The sequence below is a fragment of the Tinamus guttatus genome, unplaced genomic scaffold, assembly GCF_059628265.1.
Source record: "Tinamus guttatus ecotype Peru unplaced genomic scaffold, ASM5962826v1 Tinamus_guttatus_pri_ptg000080l, whole genome shotgun sequence".
Classification (NCBI taxonomy): domain Eukaryota; kingdom Metazoa; phylum Chordata; class Aves; order Tinamiformes; family Tinamidae; genus Tinamus; species Tinamus guttatus.
The window spans coordinates 2,519,224-2,541,930 of NW_028288614.1; the positions used below are offsets into that span (position 1 = coordinate 2,519,224).

At 41.4% G+C, this 22,707-nt stretch overlaps 1 protein-coding gene across 1 annotated transcript in view; it reads right to left on the minus strand.

Moving 5' to 3' along the window:
• Nucleotides 1-22,707, minus strand: part of KLHL29 (kelch like family member 29) — a 316,093-nt gene that overhangs the window by 248,406 nt on the left and 44,980 nt on the right. The window contains exon 2 of the mRNA XM_088520134.1: nucleotides 18,741-18,847. Coding sequence (XP_088376260.1) covers nucleotides 18,741-18,847 — 107 coding nt within the window. The remainder of the gene's footprint in view (nucleotides 1-18,740; nucleotides 18,848-22,707) is intronic.

The window sequence follows — 22,707 nt, forward strand, 5'->3', positions numbered from 1 at the left end:
CCCAAGTGCCTGCAGCCAAGAGTGGATGAGGTCACCATTTCAACTCACTTTCCTGCAACCTGACTGAAGTTCCTTGGAGAGGAGGGCTTCTGAAGTGCAGAGTATTAAGATGGCCTTTTTTTTTTCAAGGAAGTAATAAAAAACGGATCTACAAGCATGTCAAGCAGGAGTAAAGGACAATAGTCCTTTGATTGCAATGTAGACATAAGCACCATAAATTAGTTCAAGAAGCACAAGGATAAACTAGCTTATTATGAACCCCATCAGACTTCGGCTGGAGTATCATTAGAATGTGAACAACTAGTGGTTTAAGAAGCTCAATTGGGTATATTTGCATTATACTGCAATTATTTCTGCGACTACAACGTAGACATTCTCAACAAGCAACAACAAACACATTTAGCATTCTGCCTCCCAACTTCCAGCAGCAGCAGAGTTCACAGGTAGGAAATGTAATTTCTCTTCGGAGCAGAAAAGGCATCAGCAATGAGAAAGAGAAAAAGGCAACATAAATAGTTCTATTTAAGTCAAGACACACTCTACATTTATAGATGTACAAAGACGGTGACTAAACGGAGTCCTAGGTCAGAGGAATAAACACACACTTTCATTAAACTCAGCAGGAGCACTTGTGTACATAAACCAGCAGCTTGGGTGTTTTGTTTTGTTTTCTTAACCTTAAGTAATGCTCTCCCACTAAGAACTCTGAATTCTGGATTTTCCCAACTGCTTAACAACCTGAGTATCAGATCAAGCAGAGGCTGAGGGACATCTCCATGTCTCCTCCTGACCTGGAGCAGGGGGGTTGCACTAGGCAGTCTCCAGAGGTGCCTTCCAAACTCAGCCATTCTGTGGCTCTGTAATAATTTAATAATATTTATTTCTTACAAAAAAGGTGTAAAGTACCAGAGAGAAAATCAGATTTAAAAGATCCTGTCAGGTTAGAGTGGGCAGCAGCACACGTACTGAAATCCAATTAACAAACAAGCTTTTCCACATGTTGCTGAAGTGCCTTGTGTGCCAAACTACCTTCCCCTGCTCTGATGAGCATCGAATTATCTGTTCTAGTTTGACTCTGTTGCAGATTAATTAAAAGAAAATGGCACAATAAAGAGATGGACGGGAACTGTACAAAACCTGCATAATTTTCACATTGATATGCACCCAGTAGTTTGCAAAATCCAACAACAGGGAAAAGGTGAGTAATTTAAATTAGCCAAAGAAAAGAAAAAAAAAAAATCCCAAGTGCTACCACATAGCTTGCTCAGAAAGAGTCAGGGAATGGCTAGAGATGAGGAATAACAGGCCATGCTCACTGCGCCTCGGAGCCGAGCTACAGCCTCATGGCCATGGTGACTGAGGCAACTCATTGCATGGAGATGCTGCTATTGCCTGAGCATGGGCCAGCAACACTGTCCTCTGCATATTCCAAGCCACCAATGCCCTTAACAATCCATAGCTACAGAGAAAACAGGATTTGCTGTCTCGGAAAATCCTTCAGACAAGATTGGTCTATGCAGTATCTTCTGACTCACGCATCCACATAAAATGCACGTGGACAAAAATCAACCAGCAAATGGGGCTTCAGCATAGTCTATGCACAAGGAAAGATCCTCCCACATCTTCTCTACCACCTCCTGCCAAGGCTGGCAACTTATTGGGAAACTGCCTCTGTAAATGTCTTGCCAACCCAGGAGGGGTTCTTGGTAGCTGCGAAAGTGCTTAGATTCTCTGGGGACAAATATTTCCCTCATAGCGTGCCAGGGAAGACCTTCTCAGTCCATCTACCATGGTTGGCCCCCACATTCCCGTCCAGCCAGCTCCCAGCAGTGCAAGCACAGGAACACGCTCCCTCTGCATGGAAGGACCTTTCAGCCTGTTTGACACTCCAAAGACTATTATTTACTTAACTTCCATTCACGAGAACACTCGAAAAAGGAACGCTGTTTTTTGCAATCACAGGAGATTCCATAGGTCACATCAGGACGGTCTAGAGAAAAGCAGGAGAAGATCACACACTCTGAGCCTACCTGGGACCTTTTTCTCTTCTGTGATTCCTCCTGTGTGTTAGCTTGTATGCTGTAAGCGTGTATTTTGATCTTTATTTTAACTATAAGATATATGATAAGCGCAGGGTGCTACGATAGACTGGTGGAGAGAAAAGATAAAACATGTACTAACCACTGCAAAAAAAAAAAAAAAAAAAAGTGAGCTAAGAAAAACTTTAAAGAAGATCAGCAAAGAAGTCAGTAATTAATAGAAGATTTCCCGCTGACCAGTTATGTCCTAAGCAATTATGGTAATAACAAGCAATTTTATTCATTCTTTTTACATATATAAGAAGAAAAAGAAGATAAAACAAGGGCAGAAAAATAGCAGAAAAAATGTTCAAATGAAAGCACATTTTGTTCAAGCTATATTTCCTTCTAGAAACTCTAAAAACAGGTAGTTGATTTAAAGGCCTACTCCTGTTCACATTGCCAATTTTAAGATGTTGGTCTTAAAAAAAAAAAAACCTATAAAGAAATCTCTCTCACTCCCCAGCCCCAACAATTCCCTGCTCTTCATTAGACTCCAAACCAAACATAATACAACAAAAGTCTACGCCAAAGACTGCATCAGTTGTATCAGTCCCAAAGCAGTACTGTGAAGGTTTGTTGTTTGGGCTAATTGCACTGAAAGAGGGTCCACATATTATTAGTGGGGCAAAACTAGTTTGTATTGACAGCTATAAAGGCAGACTTTTCTGCCTCTTCTCCTCTGATTACCTCTAAACTAAAAAACATACTTAAACCCCCTAAACTGACCATGAAAAAAGTTGACTTCTTCCAACCATTTTTACTGGCTAGTTATGAGACACATGTCTGCAACTTTTGGCAGTATCAACTCAGTTCTGTGAACGTGAGTCACACGTGAGTCAGAGCGAGAAAATTTACCACCACAGTGTGCTATAGGGACAGCTTAGACCTTCCCTAGCTACTGAAGGATGAATTGTTTTACGATCCAAACACCAGGCTGGGGCTCAGGAGGTCTCAGCTCCATCCCTAACACCAACATAAAATGTCCTAGGGAAATATAGTGCTTGCCACACTGTCATACCAACTTGATAGGGAGTATATAAATATCTAGGTAGAATAAAATGATACAGTTTTAAGGACTATACTGAAAAAGCAGTTCAGGGCTTGAAGTTCAGCTCCCTGCGAAGCTTCACTCTCAAATCAGAAGCAGGAACCTGCCTGAAAGCCACTGTTGGATTAAGAATATTTCTTAAAACTCTGTAGGAACATAAATCTATGCTGCTGATCTGTACATTCTTCATAGTATGAACGCTACTAACTGAATTTCACTGGTTGAGAACAAGTATTTCCATAAGCAGATGTTTCTAAACTAGGATGATTTTTTTATCATTTTATTTTTATGATTGAAAGGTATTTTCTCATGCAATTTGAGGCCTGATTCTACACAGCCAGAAAAGTTTTTGTAATAGTACCATGGAAGAATACAGAAAGAAAGAGAATAAACAAACAAATTGAGCTTCTGTCCAGCAGATAAATGTTCTTAACAGGAAAAAAAAAAAAAAAAAAAAGTGAAGAGAGCAAATGATTTGACCAAGGTCAAAACAGCAAACCAGTGGTAAAGTCAGGAGTAAAGTCAAGCACATGGTTTCACCTGTGCATTCCAGAGTTGGAAGCCCATGACTCGTACGATTTCTATCTCTTGGGTATTTACCTTTCCGTATAGACACTCCATTCCTTAAAACAAACAAATCTTTCTAAATTAGAATCGAAGACATTCAAGTTCAATCTCTGAGGAGGGAAGTGGCCCAATAAGTAGAAAATCAGCTTACTGTAAGTAAGATGAGGCTCAAAACTAGTCTTTTTCCAACAGCCTCTGGGACACTAGGCAAATTATAGGAAGTTAGGTATCCAAGAGATTTCTCTAAAACAGAGATAATAGCCCGCTACCCATGGATTAGGTTTTACTGAAGGTATATGAGCAAGTCCAACATGATTGTTTTGGAGGGCAGCTGGAAGTTAAGAACAGCACCACACAGTTATTATAGTGTAAAGCAGAATGAATGCATTTTAAAGCTAAAATAGAAGGACAACCACTGTAGATTAGAAACACCATTTGGACACGCTCACACTCTCAACTCATTTCCAGTTTAGAAGAAGGTGACAAGTGAAAAAGAGACAATGGAGGTGACCACCTTCCTCACCTCTAGCCCTGCTCTCCCCCCAAATTTTGAGTGATTTCTGCATTAATGCACCCACAGTGAGGCAGCTGCTGTTGCTGCTATGACATTATGAAGTGCTCATGGATGTTGGCAGAGACCCTCCTGCTCTTTCCTGACTGCACCCATCATATTGCAGATGTTTGAGAGTTTCCCGCTCTGGACAAGTCTTAGACCTGCCGTAACAGAAACCCATCCACACAGCCAAAGACCTGCACGGAGCCAGGAGTAATTAAAATTAATCATTTACAATTATTTTCACAGGCATCTTCCAAAAGAAACAGTGCCAGCTTGCTCAATCCTCAAGGCTGATGGACCTTGAAATAGACTGTGATCCGGTACTATATGTTCCAGGGTTTCAAACACTAAAACGTGGCTCACAGCTCTATTCCTGGTACTACGGACAGGCCCGATGAGCTGCTGCTCAGCAGCCAACCCCTTCCTGCAGTCAGACAAATACCCGAACTGCCATCAACAAATCGCACACGGAATTGGTAAGGAAATGCATTTCTAAGTTCAAAATTGCTGGTGTCTGTAATGACTGAAAATTACTGCTACCTGGCTAGGATTCAGGGCTATATCAGTGTTAAAATTTCTTATTCCTGAACGTTAGTGTCTTTTGAACTTGAGATTCTTTCCGTGTTTCCCACACGTTTATATTAAGTTTTTAATCAGTAGCTTCTCTTTCAGCTTCACTGGTCACTACTGATGCTATTTTGAGGGACGTGAAGAGGTTTCTAAGGTACAGAGTAGCCTGAAGGCTGGCACTTCCCAAGCTTCAAAACTACTCAGGATATTACATTTACAGAGGCACACGAATGAATAGAAGTCCAAAATGAACAGAAGAAATGAAGGGATTAGGAGTGTCACTTTCTGGAACACTATTTACTCATACGAGCAATTTTTTATGGGAGCGAGCATCAGCTATTCACAGTGTCAGCCTTGATCAATCCTGTCCCTTGGAAATTTGCCACAAAGAGCAAGTGTGTCATTCCCTATGTCTATAAAACCAACATCTGTAGGCAGTCTACATGAGCAAGAACGTAACCATCACAGAGATAAAGCAATCTCATGCCCAACAGTTTGCAGATCCCTCCATATCAACCTGCATATTGCTTCTTCCTTCCCAGACACTGGAATATTGATTTTTTTACAGCGCGCACCGTGAAAACGTTTTCAACAGGTATCCTAAAGGAAAAGCATGGTAATGGGATCACCTGCCACCCAGTATGCGTGTGCTGTAGTTGCAGCTCAAAGCCGGCACTAAAAGGAAGAAGTGGTGGAAGATCCGACTTCTTTTATATTAATCAACTCTCAGCATGGTTTTCAGCCACGAGACTTCAAAGGAACAGATACTCCCACTTTGCTCAAGTAGAGAAATGCCTGATAAATATGTTTTCCTTTTTATCTTTATCATCTCAAGTGATTTCCTTACTGTACGCAGGTATGATGCTGTGCAAGAAACAGCTGCCTGCTACAAGGAAAGGAAGCAGTCACGAAGCATTACAGAGATGCTGGGCTGGGCTCAGGAAATTCCTGTGTTTTAGCAATCCAGCAAGAGGAGAGGATCCAAAGCTTCCTATCAACTCCTGCAGGTTCTTCCTTTTTTTTTTTTTTTAATTCTTTCCCCCATCAAGAGTTTTTAAAGTTATCCAGAGGACAGACCTCAATGGTGCCTGGCAGGGAAATAACTAAAAAGGGCAGTGTTCCCATTTTATCCCACTTTACAGACTCTTCTTCCCGCTTTGGAAAGTCAGCTCTACATAATCGCAGCCTGTGTTGGTGAAAAGGTGTTATGAGCTTGTAGCAGCTCGCCCAGGACCCTGAATTCAGGCAAAGAGAGAAAAATATAGAGAAGCAAGTTACGGAGGAGGAGGAGGGAGCGATGAAGGGCAGGAGGGGAGCTGCTCTGTAGGAGCAGGGAGGAAATTCAGGGTCTTGCTCCAGCCTGCCCTGCTCATCTTCCTTGTAGGAGTTGGAGTGTTTGTGTTTAAGCAGCAAAACATTTAATACATCCAGAAGGGCAAGGACATAATTAAATTTTCACTGTTTTAATTCCATAGAGTTTTGCATTTTTTTTTCTACTTTAAACAGGAAAGGAGCCTTTTTGCTATATATGACCTGGCCTAAGAATATAAGGGAGGGAGCGCTACCACCTTCTGTTAATCCAACTGTGAGGAAGCAAAACAAACAAGCTTTCACATACTGATGTCTGTAGACATCTTCACAAGGTGAATACCATTGCTCTTTAAATATACATATATACATATATATACAAACACACACATATATGCATAAAAACAAACACTTCCAATCTTGCTTTAAAATCAGAAAGATTTTCTCAAGCTTGTACTTCCTGTAAAAAAATACCTTATGATTATTATTATTATTATTATTATTAGATTATTATTAGTTTTATCTTTTTGCTGAGGGGGATCACAGCTGGGAAAAGGGGTGGTGGAAAGACCAGAGCGGCAGAAGACACAGCAGCTACTACCTCCTGTGACTACACACAAGTGCGATTTCTTATTCTGTGCCGGCTGCTCTCTGACATTCTTTGCATCCACCTTAATTTGAGGCAAACAGGGGCATTTGGGGCCCCTTCCTGAGGAGGAAAAATAAATATTAAAAAAAAAAAATCAAGCAGCAACAAAGAAACAAGTTTGCAGTTGTTCATTGCTTCCTCTCCCCCTTTCCTAATGCAGAGCAATTCCCGTATAGAACGTACCCACCCACACAACTCTCCAGGTGGAAAAAAGAAGAAAGTAAATATACGAAAGCAACGCCTCTACCCTTGTCTTTGCTAAGTGAGTGGATACAAAATTTGCTGCGGCTTCACGGACGGACACACACGGAGCTCCTGGCAGAAGGGCCAGGTTTGGGGGGCACTGCCAGGATTTGGTGGCTGTCGCATCTTTGTGCGTGCAGCGGAGCCTGTGTAACCTCAGAGCATTAGCTTACTAACAGATTAATGGGTGTGCGGGGAGGGAAAGCAAAGAACAGGCAACGAAAGCACATTCCACCTACACACCTCGCTACTAATCATAAACTCAGGTAGAAAGCAAATTACTTCTCCTGGACCAGAGCAGAAAAGAAGAGAGAGAGAGAAAAGGAAATAAGCACTGAAAAAAGCACCTATTTTCATCTTTTTCTAGAACTCATCATACAAAAAATAACCTTATACTAATCGCTGCATTTATCAATCCATGACAAGAAAAGAGAAAGTGGGGGGGGGGAAATAAAACACAAGTCAAGGACTGCCACAACATTTTACAACTGGTAATTTCAGAGTGATAAATATAATGCTGGTCTCAGACTGCTGCAAGGATTACATTTAGCAGTAAAACAAGGAGAACAGTTAACAGTTGGTGTTGGGTCTGGTATTAGGATTAGAAAGCACTGCTAATCACAAGAAATGTAAAAGATTAGGAAGCGATGGCTGCCAGTAAGGTTTTTAAGAGCATTTAAGTGCTGAAATTCATTTTGGGATTAAAATTCCTCAAGTCAAAAGAAAAGGGGAGGGAAGGGAGAAAGAAACAAAGAAAAAACACAGAACATAAACATCAGCAGTTTACCTTGCACTGTCCACAAGTGATGCTCAAGGATCACAGACCTACACAGATTTCAGAAGCAAAACATATGTCATATCTTACACTGAAGTCACCTACCAGAGTTTTTGTGAAAGGATGTAAATATTTGCTTTTATAGAACCTAGGAATTAACAACTGTAACCTTTTTTTTTTAAAAAAAAAACAGTGAGGAAAGAGATTCTGGTTCCTTACTGCCTGCCTTAACACAGCCTGCACAGCTGGGATCACAGCTTTGAAAAGGCATCGTAACATGAAGCACGATGGCACCTCCTGTCTGCATCGTGTCTGCGTTTTGTGGCAGCAATAATACGGTGACTTCTCTATCTTTATGCCCATCTTTATGCACGATGAGATGACACCAGACGTTTGGGCTCCCTGGCTCACTTTGGCTAGGACAGGGATGTGTTGGTCGGCGAGGATGGAGACCTTGGGCAGCACCAACCCCAGCACAGCACTAGACCACCTCAAGAACAACAAGGAAGGACATGGTGCGATGGTTCCCCTGTACCTGAAGGGAGGTCAGTGGTTGTTTAGCAAAAATGCCATCCACAAGTTGCCTCAGTCCTCCAATGACCATCCTAAATTTATTTGAAGCTTCAGAATAAAAGGAAGGGGTGACTGATTGAAGTAGCTGATCACAGCTCCTTTTCCTACTGGATCTCCAACAAGTCCAAATATTGATTCAATCCCATCTCTTTTCACTTATTAATTTACCTCCTATAAATTAATCTGAGTATTGTTACTTGGGGGGTTAAAAAATGGTTTGGAATAAGACCATTTCATCATTTTGTAGTACTTTTCTTCACTCAAGCCTGGATTTTTTAGAATCTGTAAGATTTCACTTTCCTTTTGTTCCCCAAAATGAACATTTTCTCCAGACGCTTGTAGTAGAAGCAGAAATCACCATCTTCCAAGAGTTATAAAACAGTCGTATTAAATAATAGAGGTGAAAGCAGTGTGTATGATTTCTGCAGAACTCTTTTCAGAAGAACAGATAAATTTATTCACTGCATTATGGAACAGTTTGAGAAAACAAGATCATACAATGTACAGCGCCTCTATTTAAATTGTTTCATTTCTATTCATGAGTCCTCTGATTAGATACACCAAAAATATCATCAGTAAGAAATAAATAATTCCGCCAAATTAATAGTTGTTGATTTCTTTTACCTGAAAATGTAAGTAGCATCTCATTCACACCAGATAAAGCAGCTGTAATTTGGATGCATCAATCTTGTTGGCTCAAGCCTACACAGCACACCGGGACAGGTATTCATCTACATTTTCTTAATATTAAAATCTTCTCTCAAATGATACAAAAGTTGTTTAGTGAGTTAAGTTTGACTAACATATGCTTTGCTTGGAAAGGTTTAGCAGCCAAGTAGGCTTATTTGTTGTTGTTTTTCCCAAATGGCAGGTTGAGAGAAATAAACTGCACCACATGCAGAGCGTGGATTAGAAAAGGTATTTTAGGGAATGCAGGAAAGTCTTCTGTATCGGACAAAATACATCTCTAACGCACCAAAACTGCCCTTTAATTAATAACATGGTTCTGCCCCAGAAAGGAACCAGCCAGAAGGAATTACCATTAACAATATTAGATGATGGGAACAACTAACCAGGGTTAGCTACTAACCAGTCCCAATCTGAGGACTCTCCAGTAACTCATTCCTGTAAAGTATTTTGATGGAGAAATGTGGAAAAAGACAGACTTGTGCAAATGCAAGAGAAGACTATTTACCACAAAAATCCAGTGAGGATTTTATTTGTAAAATAACCACACCATAAAAAACATGGAGCTAATATATGTTTTAGATAGATACTGCAGAATGATGAATGGGATGTATCTGCTCAGCTTATGAACATATGAGAAAAAGCCCCTCTACACTTTTGAAAAATTCATCCAGTTTGAATTGACAATGAATTATTCTCCTAAAAATCAAATATAATTGCCATAACATTTCAAAAAAACTAAATGCGCAGCTGAATATCTGAAGAGCACCCTGTTTGCAGAGCAGCCAAGTGATACACCTCAGAGAGTTACTGCTAGCTACTGCAGGCAAGATAAATCAAGAAAATGCTGAGTTGAGGTGCAATTTGACAGTTATTAGCAAAACAGGAGTAATTTGATGAGGAAAAAAAAACTGACAAAATTTCTGTTCACAGCAACAGATTTTGGAAGCCTATTTGCACATAAATTGGAAAAAAAACAATTCTGGCATTAGAAACTGATGAAGGAGAAACAATATACCCTAAATCCTAACATATTTGAAATTATTTTCTTTGATTCAAAGCTGATAATCCTGTAACAGGCAGCAACTAAATAGTGGCTTGCCAGGCTTACTGTGCATGTTGAAGAGCCCGCACGGTTATATATGGAGCCGGGGCCATTCCAGCATCGGGATAACTGGATTTACTGCGACACACACCTTTGCTTTCGCCACTGCAAACGTCTGCAGCGCATGGCACACTCAGCTGTGTTTTAAACATTAGCAGCATAAATATCCCCTGGTGCACGGCAGAGCTCACCAGTCCTGGCTCCCCCCTAAATCAAGCGTACACAACCAATCTTCTTGCCACGCTACATATTAATGGCAGCTCCGTTATTCAAGGCCAGCCTGCGCGGATTTGCCTTGCACGGGGATGTAAAACAGCACACGGGCAGGTTATGACTAAGCAAGGGGAAATTCTCCTCTTGCCCCCATCTCCCAACTGCAATTTTCGCCGCCGTCGGAGATTAGATGTTCTGCATCTTGCAATTTAGGTGATCTCTGCCAAAGGCTTTCTAAGAGAGTCTTATAAGCATTAAAAGAATATAATCAAGCCTTTTGCATTCTTGAAGGGCTGGATCTTCGTGTCACTGTAATTGCTTAGGGAAATGTTTTTGCCCACATACTGGTAAGGAGACGTACTGTTCTTTGCTGCACTCCAACTAAGTATATAAATAAAGAGGTATTTTTCATGTCATTGCACCCAACTCTTCTACACATATACATGGGGATTTTATAGACTGTCTTTTCGGCTTATCAACAAATTTTCACGTTCAGTGCAAAATAACAGTAAGAGTGAGAGATACCTTCCCTGTGTTTACAGTACCCACCAAGTGCTATTTCAAAAACAAATAAACCAACTTAGCTATGATTTAAGCAGTGCAATCTGTTCTCCCGTGGGTTTTCTTCCTTCTCTCCCCTTCCCCCAGTTTTTCGGTTCATGAGGACAGGAACATGAAAACTAAATGGATTTACGCTTAAATAATTCATCTTTTCACTCGCATCAAACTAAGTACTAAAGTTCATCCACAGGGCTAGCCAGATTTAGCTGATTCAAATGGTATTTTAAACAGCAGTCTGGGGAGCTAGTCACAAAAGGTTGAGAGGAAACGCCGAACAGCTGTGTTGATGGAGCTGTGACGTGCGACATAACTGTGCTTAGTCTTGGAGAAGAGAAGGGGACCTGCTCCTGGCCAGACCTACCCGCTCTCTTCATCCAAACACGCAGACTTGCCCAAAAGATGCTCCATGACAGAGGTGAACCATGGAACAGGGAAGGCTCAGACAACTATACAGGCTGAGGATCTTTTTCCTGTCGAGTGGTAGGAAAATAGGCAGCGACATAACGTGTCTTTAGGAGAGCGAGTCCTCCATGGTAGAAACCCAAACAGACATGCAGATCCTACGAGACAGGGCACCCTGAACCATGATCTCATGGGGATTCTGGAGTGTAGCAATGGTAGTGACCCTCATTCTCTGAAAGCAACCAAGAGGGATCCATAAGAAAAAAATTCCTATATATTAATGCCAGCAACAACTACTGACTGCTACTCCCTTTCAGTTTAATCTCCAACTCCTCCGTATAAGCTTCTTAAAGTAGAAAGATGACAGAGCACAGACCTCTACAAAACTCACATTCATGATAGAGTATAGTGTCTTTGGTGTAATCAAGTTTAAATCAGTTAAGAGTGGAGGATTTTGGTTGTTTTTTTTTTTTTATTTGTTAGAGCCTTGCTTTGTTTTGAACATCCTGAGAAACAAAGAGGATGGAAAATGCCTTGCAGCAATATTCCTGCATAACGTTTGCTATACTTGCACTTCGGGTCATGTTTATTACACTAAGTAAGCTAAGGAAGAACAAATTCATGCAGTTAAAGAGGAAAATAAATCTATGAACTTGGCTTTTTTTTTTTGGACTCCTTTAAAAGCCAGAATCTAAAACTTTTAATTCTTAATGTTGAATGCTCACTGTAAGAACACAAATGGTCTCTCTCCTGCACATGGCTAGCAACGTGCTGGAGGAGCAGTCTACAAAAGCAGCAAGGAAAATAGGTCTTTCCTTCATGCAATTTAGATCTGTTCCTTGATTTTTTTTTTTTTTTAATATCTCAAAGCCAAAACCACCACCACCTTTCCTTGAACTGGACAAGCAGCAAAGAAGGAATAATTAAATTAGAGGAGACATGAGAATTGACAACAATTTTAGCTGTTTTGTCTATGTAGGAACTGGCTTGCTGAAGTGAAGAAAACATTCTGCAATGTGGAAACCTTCAGTGGGTTAGTAACTCACTACAGTACTAGAGATGAATTTTTGAAGTCGGGTTTATTCTTCAAATTCACTGAAGTGGAGATTTATTGCAACAAAGACAGAGAAAACCACTGGAGGGATGTGTTGGAAGTGGAGCGGGACAAAAGAAAAACAAACAGAAAAAATATCATTTTGTTGGATTCACAGCACAGCCCTCACTGGCTTATGTAAAATGAGTCTATGTTTCAGTCTAAATTAATGTGGCTGCTAATACTAGTATCTAAAACATACAAACAAGAGATTTGGGGAAGATTTCAGTTTCAGGCACAGTGTTTTGGGTGAGTTTCATTAGATAAAGGTGAAAATACCTTTATGAAGCATCATACTAATGATATGTTTACCCTTAAGGATAAATCTGAGCAAGCAGAAAGTTGCTGTTGCTTATGCAGTGGGAGCCCTCTTTAAATCAAACATGTCTAAAAATGTCCTGAATGTACCGGGCATCCCATCACAAATTTATGTCCCCGCACTTTGTTGAATAATGATGTTCATTTACTCACATCAGCTTGCTGTGAGCAACACAGACTCTTCCACTTGGATGATCTTCCCACATAAAAGTTAAGTAAGTGCCTTAGTCCTCATGTGTGGAAGCCATTCTAACCCAAAACGTACAATTTTTTCTGCCTACAATGCATACATATAAATGCATGTACAATGAGAAAACACAAGCCAACTGATTCCAAGCAAGCGCTGTTAAAATAAAAAAAGACAAAACCAACAACACACAAATGAGAACCCCACAGAGTCCCCATCGTGCTTATGGCAATGCCTATCGAATGGCACGGTCTGACCTTTGCTGATGTGGAAGACAGCATTTACTTTCTTCCTTCGTGAAACAAATACTTTCTGCAACTGCTTTTAAAGTTTAAAACTGAAATTGTTCTTATCGCAGCCTGGCTGACAGTGTCGGTTGTGCAGAAGCTCACTTCCAGGGGAAATGGGATGTAAAAACAGATGCTATGACCTTAACAATAATCCTGTTTGCATATTACAATATATTTTCCTATCTTAACAAGGCAAAGTCCCTTGTGTTCCGGTCAGAAAAAGTCATCTTCCAGTAAAAGCATAATGTGATCAATAACATTTTCTTAATATATTATATTATCTCTCACTGAAACACTTTTTCACTTGGCATTTCAGACTGCCTAGTAGGGGAAATTCATGACAAAACTCAAGATGGTAAATGAGATACTGCAAATTAATTCCATCCAAGAGCGATCTTTCCTTTCGTGAACACTCTGACAAGCCTGTGGCGTCTGACTTCAGCAGAAGCTTTCTCAGCTTTCAAATATACATGAAACAGAAGAATCTGCTCCAGTGCCATACCCGTCTTCACTTTAGCCTGTATAACTTTGTGTTGAAATACATTAGAGTTTAAACAACTAATGCTGAGACCGGAATTGGTGGGGCATGCTTTGCGGATCAGTTTAGAAAATGGACTTGTGAGCCTCCAGGACCAATTTTGAAACACGTATTTTAAAGTTATAGTCTGGGGCAGAGCTGAGATCAGGCATCCTGCCCCCTGAAGCTGTTTTGCCACCGAGTCATCTGCAATGTGATGCTGAAAGCTGCGCTGTGACAAAACCGCCAGCTGAAGGGTCTCAATTTGGCACCGACAAAGTTCAAAGCAAGCTTTGCCACAATGGGCATTACAGAAAAGCACGTCTCCATCCCCGCGCCTGAAATTACTTCTGTGGAGATGAGTAGTGGCTTTATTCCCCCCTCGGCGTTCGTGTCGTTCTGCGGGCTGAAATGGTGACCCGGTGGCACAGCAAGGAGCGGAGCTCGTCCTTCCTGCCTTCAGCTCGATAGCCCATCATCATTTTAGCAACAGCAGCTGTAGATCTACTGCATCACTGAAAGAAATTGGTATGCAGCATTGCCCAGGAGGGCATGATCCTGCAAAAAGACCTGGAAGCATGAGGGATGTTGTCAATAGGATTACTTAGATGCAGCCGATCTCTTCAGGATTAGGTGCAGAATCACTGCCTGTATTAATATTTCAGCATAAAGACTAAGGGCCACACGGTTGTTGAATATTCATGCTGTTCATTGCTGTTGCAATGCTCTCTATGTGAATTCTTTAGCAGAAACATGCAAAGTCTGTACCCATACCCTGAAGAGTTTACCAGCCAAAGCCTCAATTAAAGAGGTACTTAAGTATGTACCCTGTTTGGAGCATGCGGGGCAGTCGCGTTGACTAATTGCATTCCTCAAGTGAGGAATGTGCTCTGCTTCCTTACTTAATCAGGACTCGGGTTCAAAACAATATGAAAGAAATGGGAGAAAAAGATGAAAATTTAATTTATGGCTGCCATTTCCAGCACCTCATTAGGTCAGAAACATGTAAAGGAAAAGGCCAAACAGCAGCTCTACCTGAGAAGTCATTCATAGTGAGGCCGACAATCCGCTTAATTGCAGAAGAAATGCAAGCAGTGGAGAGATACGAAGTAATATCAGTCTATGGAATAAATCCAGGAACAAGACCATGCATTTGTGAGAGGGAAGGAGCAAAAAACAGACGGGTCCCCTGATGGAATAAACCCAGGAATAAGACGATACATGTGTGAGACGGAAGGAGCAAAAAAGAGATGGGTCCCCTGAATAAGCAGGACGTACATGACATTACAACAAACCAGATGGAAGGTCACAATAATCAAAGGCTTTGAAGGAGAGGGCAGACTTGTTATTTTTTGTTTTTGCTTTTGAAACAAAATAAATTAGGCAGCAAGTCTCCATGTAAATGAGCACTTATAAAATAGCCTTTCTAGGTGAATAATTTCTTTTACGATTAATAAAATCTGCAATCTGAGTAACAATGTTCTGATGACTTTTTGCCATTTGCAATTATTGCTCATCCCAGCACCGAAAACTCATTATTATTAGAGCTGACAAAAAAATATTTAACTGCTTCCGTGAAAGGACTTAATTTTTAGAAGAATCAGATGCTCCAAAGCTTTAGTTCTGCTTCCAAATCTTGAATGCGAAAAATAAGGGCATCCTAGCAACCCTCGCGTGCCTCTCCTCTGATTTCCAGCGAGTAATTTGGATAAAAGCATCTAATTTGTACAGCAACACAAAACGCTCCAAAGTATACTTCCCTGCCTTAAAAGCAACCCCGTAAGGGTAGGGAGTTAACATATCACTGCACGACTGCAAGCAGGCATTTTATACTATCAACATACATATTTTGCCCTTTTTTTTTTTTTCTTTTAATATAGCTGTTTTCTCCCGAGGAACTGAAAGCATTTAACAGCTACCGTAGGGCTCGCAGCACTCTGTGAATACGAGTATATAACCTGCACTTTAATGGCACGGGAGCCACGGCGCAGCGACTGCCAAGGCGGCTGGGGCAGCGTTAGGAGCGAGGCTCCACGCACAGCTCTGAGCTCAGGGACTCAATCCGAGATAAGATGGGTTATCTACAGCAAGAAAGCAAAACGGGTAGTTTTACACCCATGGAGACGTTAGCATTAACGTCGCCTGTGTCTCACTGGACCCCACTCCCTGCTCCACCGGTGGTAAGCGATAGCACATCTCATTTGAAGGGACTCGCCAACGCGGAGGCTCTTGGAGGGACTCAGACACATGGGATTCAATGACCTTAAGCACCATCCTTGGAGATGCTCAAAGGTTCGGTGGGACACGGCCACCGCCTGCTCCAGCCCACAAGGTGACCTCCTGAGGTCCTTCCCGAGCGGCCGGAGCCAGCGGCTTTCCTGCCAAACACGAGCAAGGTCACGCGGTGGTTTCCCTGCCGCATCCCAAAGCTCATCACAGATTCATACAGAAACCATGACCCCCGACGTCTGTGACTAACATGTTCTGCTTCATTTTACCCGCTCCTTCTCCTCAGGAGAATGAAATGGAGCAAGCCCAAATCTTTGCTTTAATGCACGTAAAAAAGCACTGAAATGAAAAGCAAAACTCAATCATTCTCTTCAAGCACCTCAGTGCGGGTGGTCATTTGAGGTCTCGCTTTGGGTTTACACACACGCCTCAACCCCTTCTCCCCGCAAAAAACACTCCAAAAAGCAATCAGTCCACCAGGCCCCGAGCACTGCTGCTATTGCAATAACTGCAACGTGGCCACAGCTCTCCCTTCCACACCCACATATGAGGTGATAGATACCAAAGCAAGGAACTTGCACCTGAATTTCAGCCATCCTGGCCAAGCCACTAATTTTGGTGTGAGCACTGAAATGCTGATGCCATGGGTCCTTTCCTTATATCCAACCTACACATGAGGAAGGCAGCAAGGCACAGAGCAGGGTGTCTCCTCTGCCCAAGGGCCACCCCACCAGCTTGGCAAGCTAAGGCTGAGACGGTTTTCCCAAGCACCCATCCTGGGGAATGCCTCCTACCATATATATTCTGTTCCAGCATAGGAAAAACAGACATGTTATTCACTGGGAGAGCTACTTAAAAAAAATATATTGGTGAATATTTAATTTCACTACACCACAGTACAATTACAGTTGTTGGTATCTGCAATTTACAACATTATATACACATGCGGGAACAAACATAAAAGAAAAATGTAAAATAAAAGCCTTATTCAAAATTTAGACTCCATTTCCAGCAATGGTTTCATATATGCGTTATTATACATGCTATTTATGATTTTTATATTGGCAGCATAGAGAAAAAGATTACATACACCTTCCTATCTACCCTTGTGCATACACACATTTTCCTGTTTTATCATGAACATTCTAATGATAGGAATTGAATAAAGGTTTTTAAATTACCAAGGTACACGGAAAGCTGTAAGCTAGTTGCTCAGGGAAATGCACCCGTGGAGATCATTCCCAAAGCATAGTATTTTTACTTACATTTGCAAATACGGGAAGAGACTGCCAGGAAGATTATGAGGAGGATTTGTTGGGGATACCAAGGTGTCCAACGAGGGAGCACTGGAAATCAATCTGAGCATGCTTGTAGATCGTGTAACAGTGTGGAGAAACAGCAAATAGAGAGAAAAAAGAGAAGACTAAAAAGACTTAATGGTCTTGGCAGAGGGTACGTCGAGTAAGATGAACCTGAGCCAACACTGTGCTCTTGCAAAGAAGGTCAACGCATCCACCCTGGGTTGCATCAGCAAGGGCAAAGTCAGCTGGCAGAGGGAAGAGATTCTTCCCCTCCCTTGGTACTTGTCCTCTCCAGGAAAACAAGACACGGACATATAGGAGCAGTGTAGAGGAGGCCACTGAAGGCTGGGGCACAGGATGTACAAGGAGAAGATGAGGGAGGTGGGTGAGCTCAGCCTGATGAAGCGAAGGCCCAGGGGAGGCCTCAGTTGGTTTCCAGCTACCTAGTGGGTGTGAGTCTATCCTCAGACCTGCACAGTGGCTGTACAAGAGGACACAAGCTGCAGCAATGGAAATTCAGATTAGAGAAGGGGAAAAGGTTCCTCAGGAAGGCGGTCAGACAAGGGAACTGGGTCCCGGAGAGATCGTGGAGTTTCTGTTCTTGGGGATATTCAGAACCTGCCTGGACGCAGTCCTGAACAACCCGATTTAGTTGGCTCTGCTTTGAGCAAGAGGCTGGAATCAAGAATTTCCAGTGGTCCTTTCCAACCTGAATTATGCTATGATTCTAAATAATTGGTTGGGATAAGCAAGAAAGCTGGTCAGAGGAGAAGAATGCCCCACAAGGGAAAAAAAAAAGAAGCGGACTGAGTAAAAAGCAATGAATGGGGATGAGGGAAGTAAAATAACAACCAGCTGAAAGAAAAGAGGGCAACAGAGATCAAGGTTGTGAGAAACAGGGGGGGAAGAAAAGACCCAAAAATCAAATCTGTGTCCACCAAATTGCATTTTCCTTCAATACCTGGAAGCTGAAAATCCACGTGATTCCTTCAGAGATGAAATCAAGTATTTAAATCAAGTTTCCACTCTGATACCACATAAAAGAATTTGGGTTGTGGGGGGAAAAGGATTATTTTCTTACAGAATATTCTCATTTTTGATACAAAAACATGCACTCTTTTCTCAGTTTAAAACTCAAAAAATGACTATACCAGAACAACCAGCTTACAGCCTTTTACAGGTTTATAGAATATATACCCACGAGCCTCCAGTGAGGCTGTTGAGATACAACCTTTGCTCTGTCCTGGAGCTGTACCACCAAATGCAGAGGCTACTGCTGATTTACAGCACTAGCATGGCTACCTTATCTTTGTATTGCAACTCCGAGGCTCAGTAACATGTGCTCTGATATGGATTTACCGCAGTCACTGAAAGGGAAAGCGTAACCCAAATTGCGTTTGTGTAAGTGGACAAGAGGTCATAAAAGGAAAATGAAAACACAACCGGAACAGATATCCGCAAACTTACCTTATGATGTCCAGAGTCTGTATTAAAACCAGGCTCAGGTGTAACAGTCAGCAAACAGGACAGCAAACCCTTGCATTTAGCAGGGGGTTTCTGGGAAGCCAGATTACCTAGAAAGAGTTGAAAAGAATTATTTTGGTAGGTGAAGACAGAGTCACCTATACTTAATAAAAATAGCCTCCAAATGCCATGGCACAAGGAAAATAATTCCATGATGGGAGATGCTATATATCACCATGATCAGCATGACGAATTTAATCCACTGAAGGAGACAAAATTTTGCGACGAAGTATGTACAGTTAGACACTGGTAGACTCTTAGGGTTTGGCAAAGAACATCTAATACCCAAGATAACACGGTGTTAGCCCTCTAATCAAGGATGTGGAGGAGACCAAAAAAGCATATTTTGCTTAATTAGTTGCTAACAATGAGAGGACTAGTTCAAGTATTTGCACAAAAAGAAGCAATCCAAGATTATTTGAAAGTTTAATAGTGTTATAGAAGTCATTGGTAGCACAGGGTTTTCCCATGAAATAAAAATAATCCCTGGAGATAAATTTAAGGAAATATATCTCATTTTAATGCCCAGAGTAAAGTGACTATTCATTAAAGCAAAGCAGTTTTATACCTATGTTCTCCATCTCAGATTTAATATATATGAAAGTAATCTTTATGACAGGAAGTGGCATGTAATCCTGCAAGAATGAACTGCTGTCATTATCTGAGAATCAATACCATTTTTTTTAAAGTGCCTGTAACAGTACCTATTGATTTCACATTTTCAGCATGGGACTTTGAGGCTCTACAAAGGAGATTCTTACAACAACAAGAGAGCTTCAGTTGAATAAGAGAGCTGATATAAATTAACTCAAAATTTATAGGGCACTTCTCTTGAATAACGCAACCAAGACTTCTCTGTCTTTGCTTCAACCTAGTCTTTCATTTTATCTAAAATATACTTTATTTTAATTATAATATTTTGAACTGGTAGAATAAGTTTGCTAGTTCTACCTATAAGCTGTAGAAATTTTACAAAGCAAAGCATCTTGGTGGAAGGTATCTCTGTGCACCATGAGCTCAGTGTCAGCAATTATTTGTAGGATGTTTGCTGTGTTTGAGGAGCCTGACCAAATATAAAAATCCCTTCTGCTGTGAAAGCACAAAACCGATAAGGTGCTGGAGAGCTCTCAGGCCACATGGGAATGGTTTGATGCGTTCTGAAGGTCAGGATGGCAACAGAAAGGAAGAGAAACAGCAGCCCACAGAAGATCTAAATAATGTTTCCAAGGTCAGCCAACAGGTCTGTCCTGCCATGAGCTCCACTGAGCCGTACTATATTCCTTTAAGACAGTTTAATGAAACTGATAAATTCTTGCTATTATTCTGCAAATGAAGCATACAGCAACTTTAGCTTGATGAGCTGATCAAATGGCTCATGCTGCAGTGAATGATCGCTAATAAGAGCTGACTGCAAGGCAAGAGGTGCCGTTACCCACGGGGAAAGAAAAAAGAGAGATCACACCATTAAAAAAGTGGTTTGAAGGGATGGGATTAAGGAGAGTTGACATCCCAAAAGGAATACCATTAAGAAGACAGACAAAACATTTATAAGTTTTAATCCTCATTTCATGCAGAAAATCAGATCCACCTCCAAGCACTAGCCAGCTGGAGGTTAATTTCTTGAAAATTTAAGGGAAGATAATACAAGTAATGAGCAAACGAAATGTCTGGGGAATGGTGCATGTACATGTAAATAAACATCTTGTCTATGCCCCATCACGCCTGTTTTCTCTGTGATTTGGAACCATATTCTCCTCCGTATCCTGCTTTGTTTACAGAATGTGACTCGTTTTGTAGTCGAGCGTTTTGGAATAGATGGTCTATTTATCTATCGAATGCTTCTCGAATGTGCTATTGAGATATTTCAACTGAGCATTTCTGACTTTTGCGACATCTAAAGAATTTAGCGTGGTGTGTATGAAAAAGCTCAAACAAAAATAGAAAGCCTCTTTTTTCTTTTTTAGTTCTTTCAGAAAGCACTCTATTTTCATGGAGGAGTTTATGCAAAGAGAAAAAAAAAACTCAAGGGAGCCATTTCTCCTATGTATAGCGAATCATCATATCATAGTTACCCCATGATCTCCAAGGGCAACACTAGGCCAAAGCTGCACTGGAAATCTGCCCTTGGGACACATACATTTTTCAAAATCATCTCAGGACTCTTGTTCCAGGGCAAATAGAGACCTTGCAGAATGGAAAAGGAGTCTTTGACAGCAACAATAATAATAATAATAAAAAGGTGACACTTTCACATGAAGGAAATCTTTTTCTTCCCTACCTCAAATATGAAAAAATATGAAGCATATTTGCAAACTATTATTTCAGACTCTAGATGGCAGCGCCAGAGGGAAAGGCAAAATAGACATCACGGCTGGATACAGGACATTTGCAGAAAGGGGGATAAGAAGGAAAAAGGGAGCCAGAAAAGCAATAATCCTTCACCATGAAAATGGCACACAAAAAAGGGGCTCAAGTTCAAAGTTTGCTTGCTTCCTCTTTCCAGCACTTGGAGTCCTAAAGAAGAGTCAAAATTACTATGTGGGGCAACACAATGATAGTGTTAATAGCCTTTACTGTTTAACTTACTGCTATTTAGATTATTTTCAAGGAGGAGTTCCTTTGCTTAATAAAACCAAAGAAAAGGAACACACAAATTTTATAGGAAATGATTTTGATCTTAGCAAAATTTAACTATAATTTTTATTATGGGGAAGGTTTTTCAGGTTTTCTTGCCCCTTTCTGCAATCCATGTAGTCCAAGGTAACAGCAGACTCAAGAAAAGACAGTCAAGAGCAAGGTCAGCTTGGACACATCACTTCAAATTAAACACTCTGGCCCCTGGATGTGTCCCATGGCAATGCCACAAAATAGTGTTTCATGCGAACGCTCCCAGGGGTGATGTTCCTTCCCTTTAAAACATAAAATCAGAAGAATTTTGCTTATGGTTTCCCCACTGACAAGCTTGTGCAGCTCCTCCATGAGGTTATGGAGGAAGCCCTGTGTTGCCCAAAGAAAAGCCTGAGTTCTCTCCAACACCAAAGCTTTACGAAACTGGAGGTACGTTGCAGAGGTTCACAGCAACAGCCAGTTCTCTCCTCTACCAGCTTCAATAAAGGCAGGTCAGGTATTCTATATACCATCTAAGCTTCTAACTTAAATGACTTCAATGAACCCACTGGGAAAAAAGCATCTACCTCAGATGGTGCGTCATGGTGCTCACCATGCTTCAGCTCCAAGAAGTGAATTAGAAGAGAGGTCTCCCAAAGGCAGGGGAAAGAATCATTTCATATGATGTCAAGTCAAAACCATAATCCACTTATGCAGCAAGATTGTCTTTCAGAGCTTGTCTGTTATAGATGAAGCTCCCAGAATCAATTAGCCTGACCAGCTCCTCTACCAAGAGCTACCAGAGCTACCCAGAATGTGAGAAGTGCGGGGAGGAGGAAAGAAAAGAGACTAAACCTCTGTGTTGGACACTGCCTATGGGAATGGCTAGTGGTTGTTCTTCTGCATTGTGCAAACTTCTGGAAGATGAGAAAGGGGCCCATGTTTTGCAGCCTGTTTCCGAGCTCTGCGGTTCTGCCTTCCCGCGGCGGAGTTCAAGCGAGTCTGCAGGGCAGTGAGTGCAAGGACGCAACGCAGCACGCAGCGCCGGCCCAGCGGGGCCTGCCTGTGTTTTTAGGAGTATTCAGAAAGGAATGATGATAAAACCAAGGAGGCATGGAGACAGCTATTTTAGATTAACTAATTGGGGGAAAAAAAAGTTTTATGCAAAAATATTCTGCAAAAGCCTCCCCATGCAGACAAGCTATAAATCAACTGTGAAACAGAAAGCGCTTTAAAAATGCCCTTCATAAGCTGCTATGCACTGCAAATACAACCTCCTTCATGTCACACACCACAGTTTGGG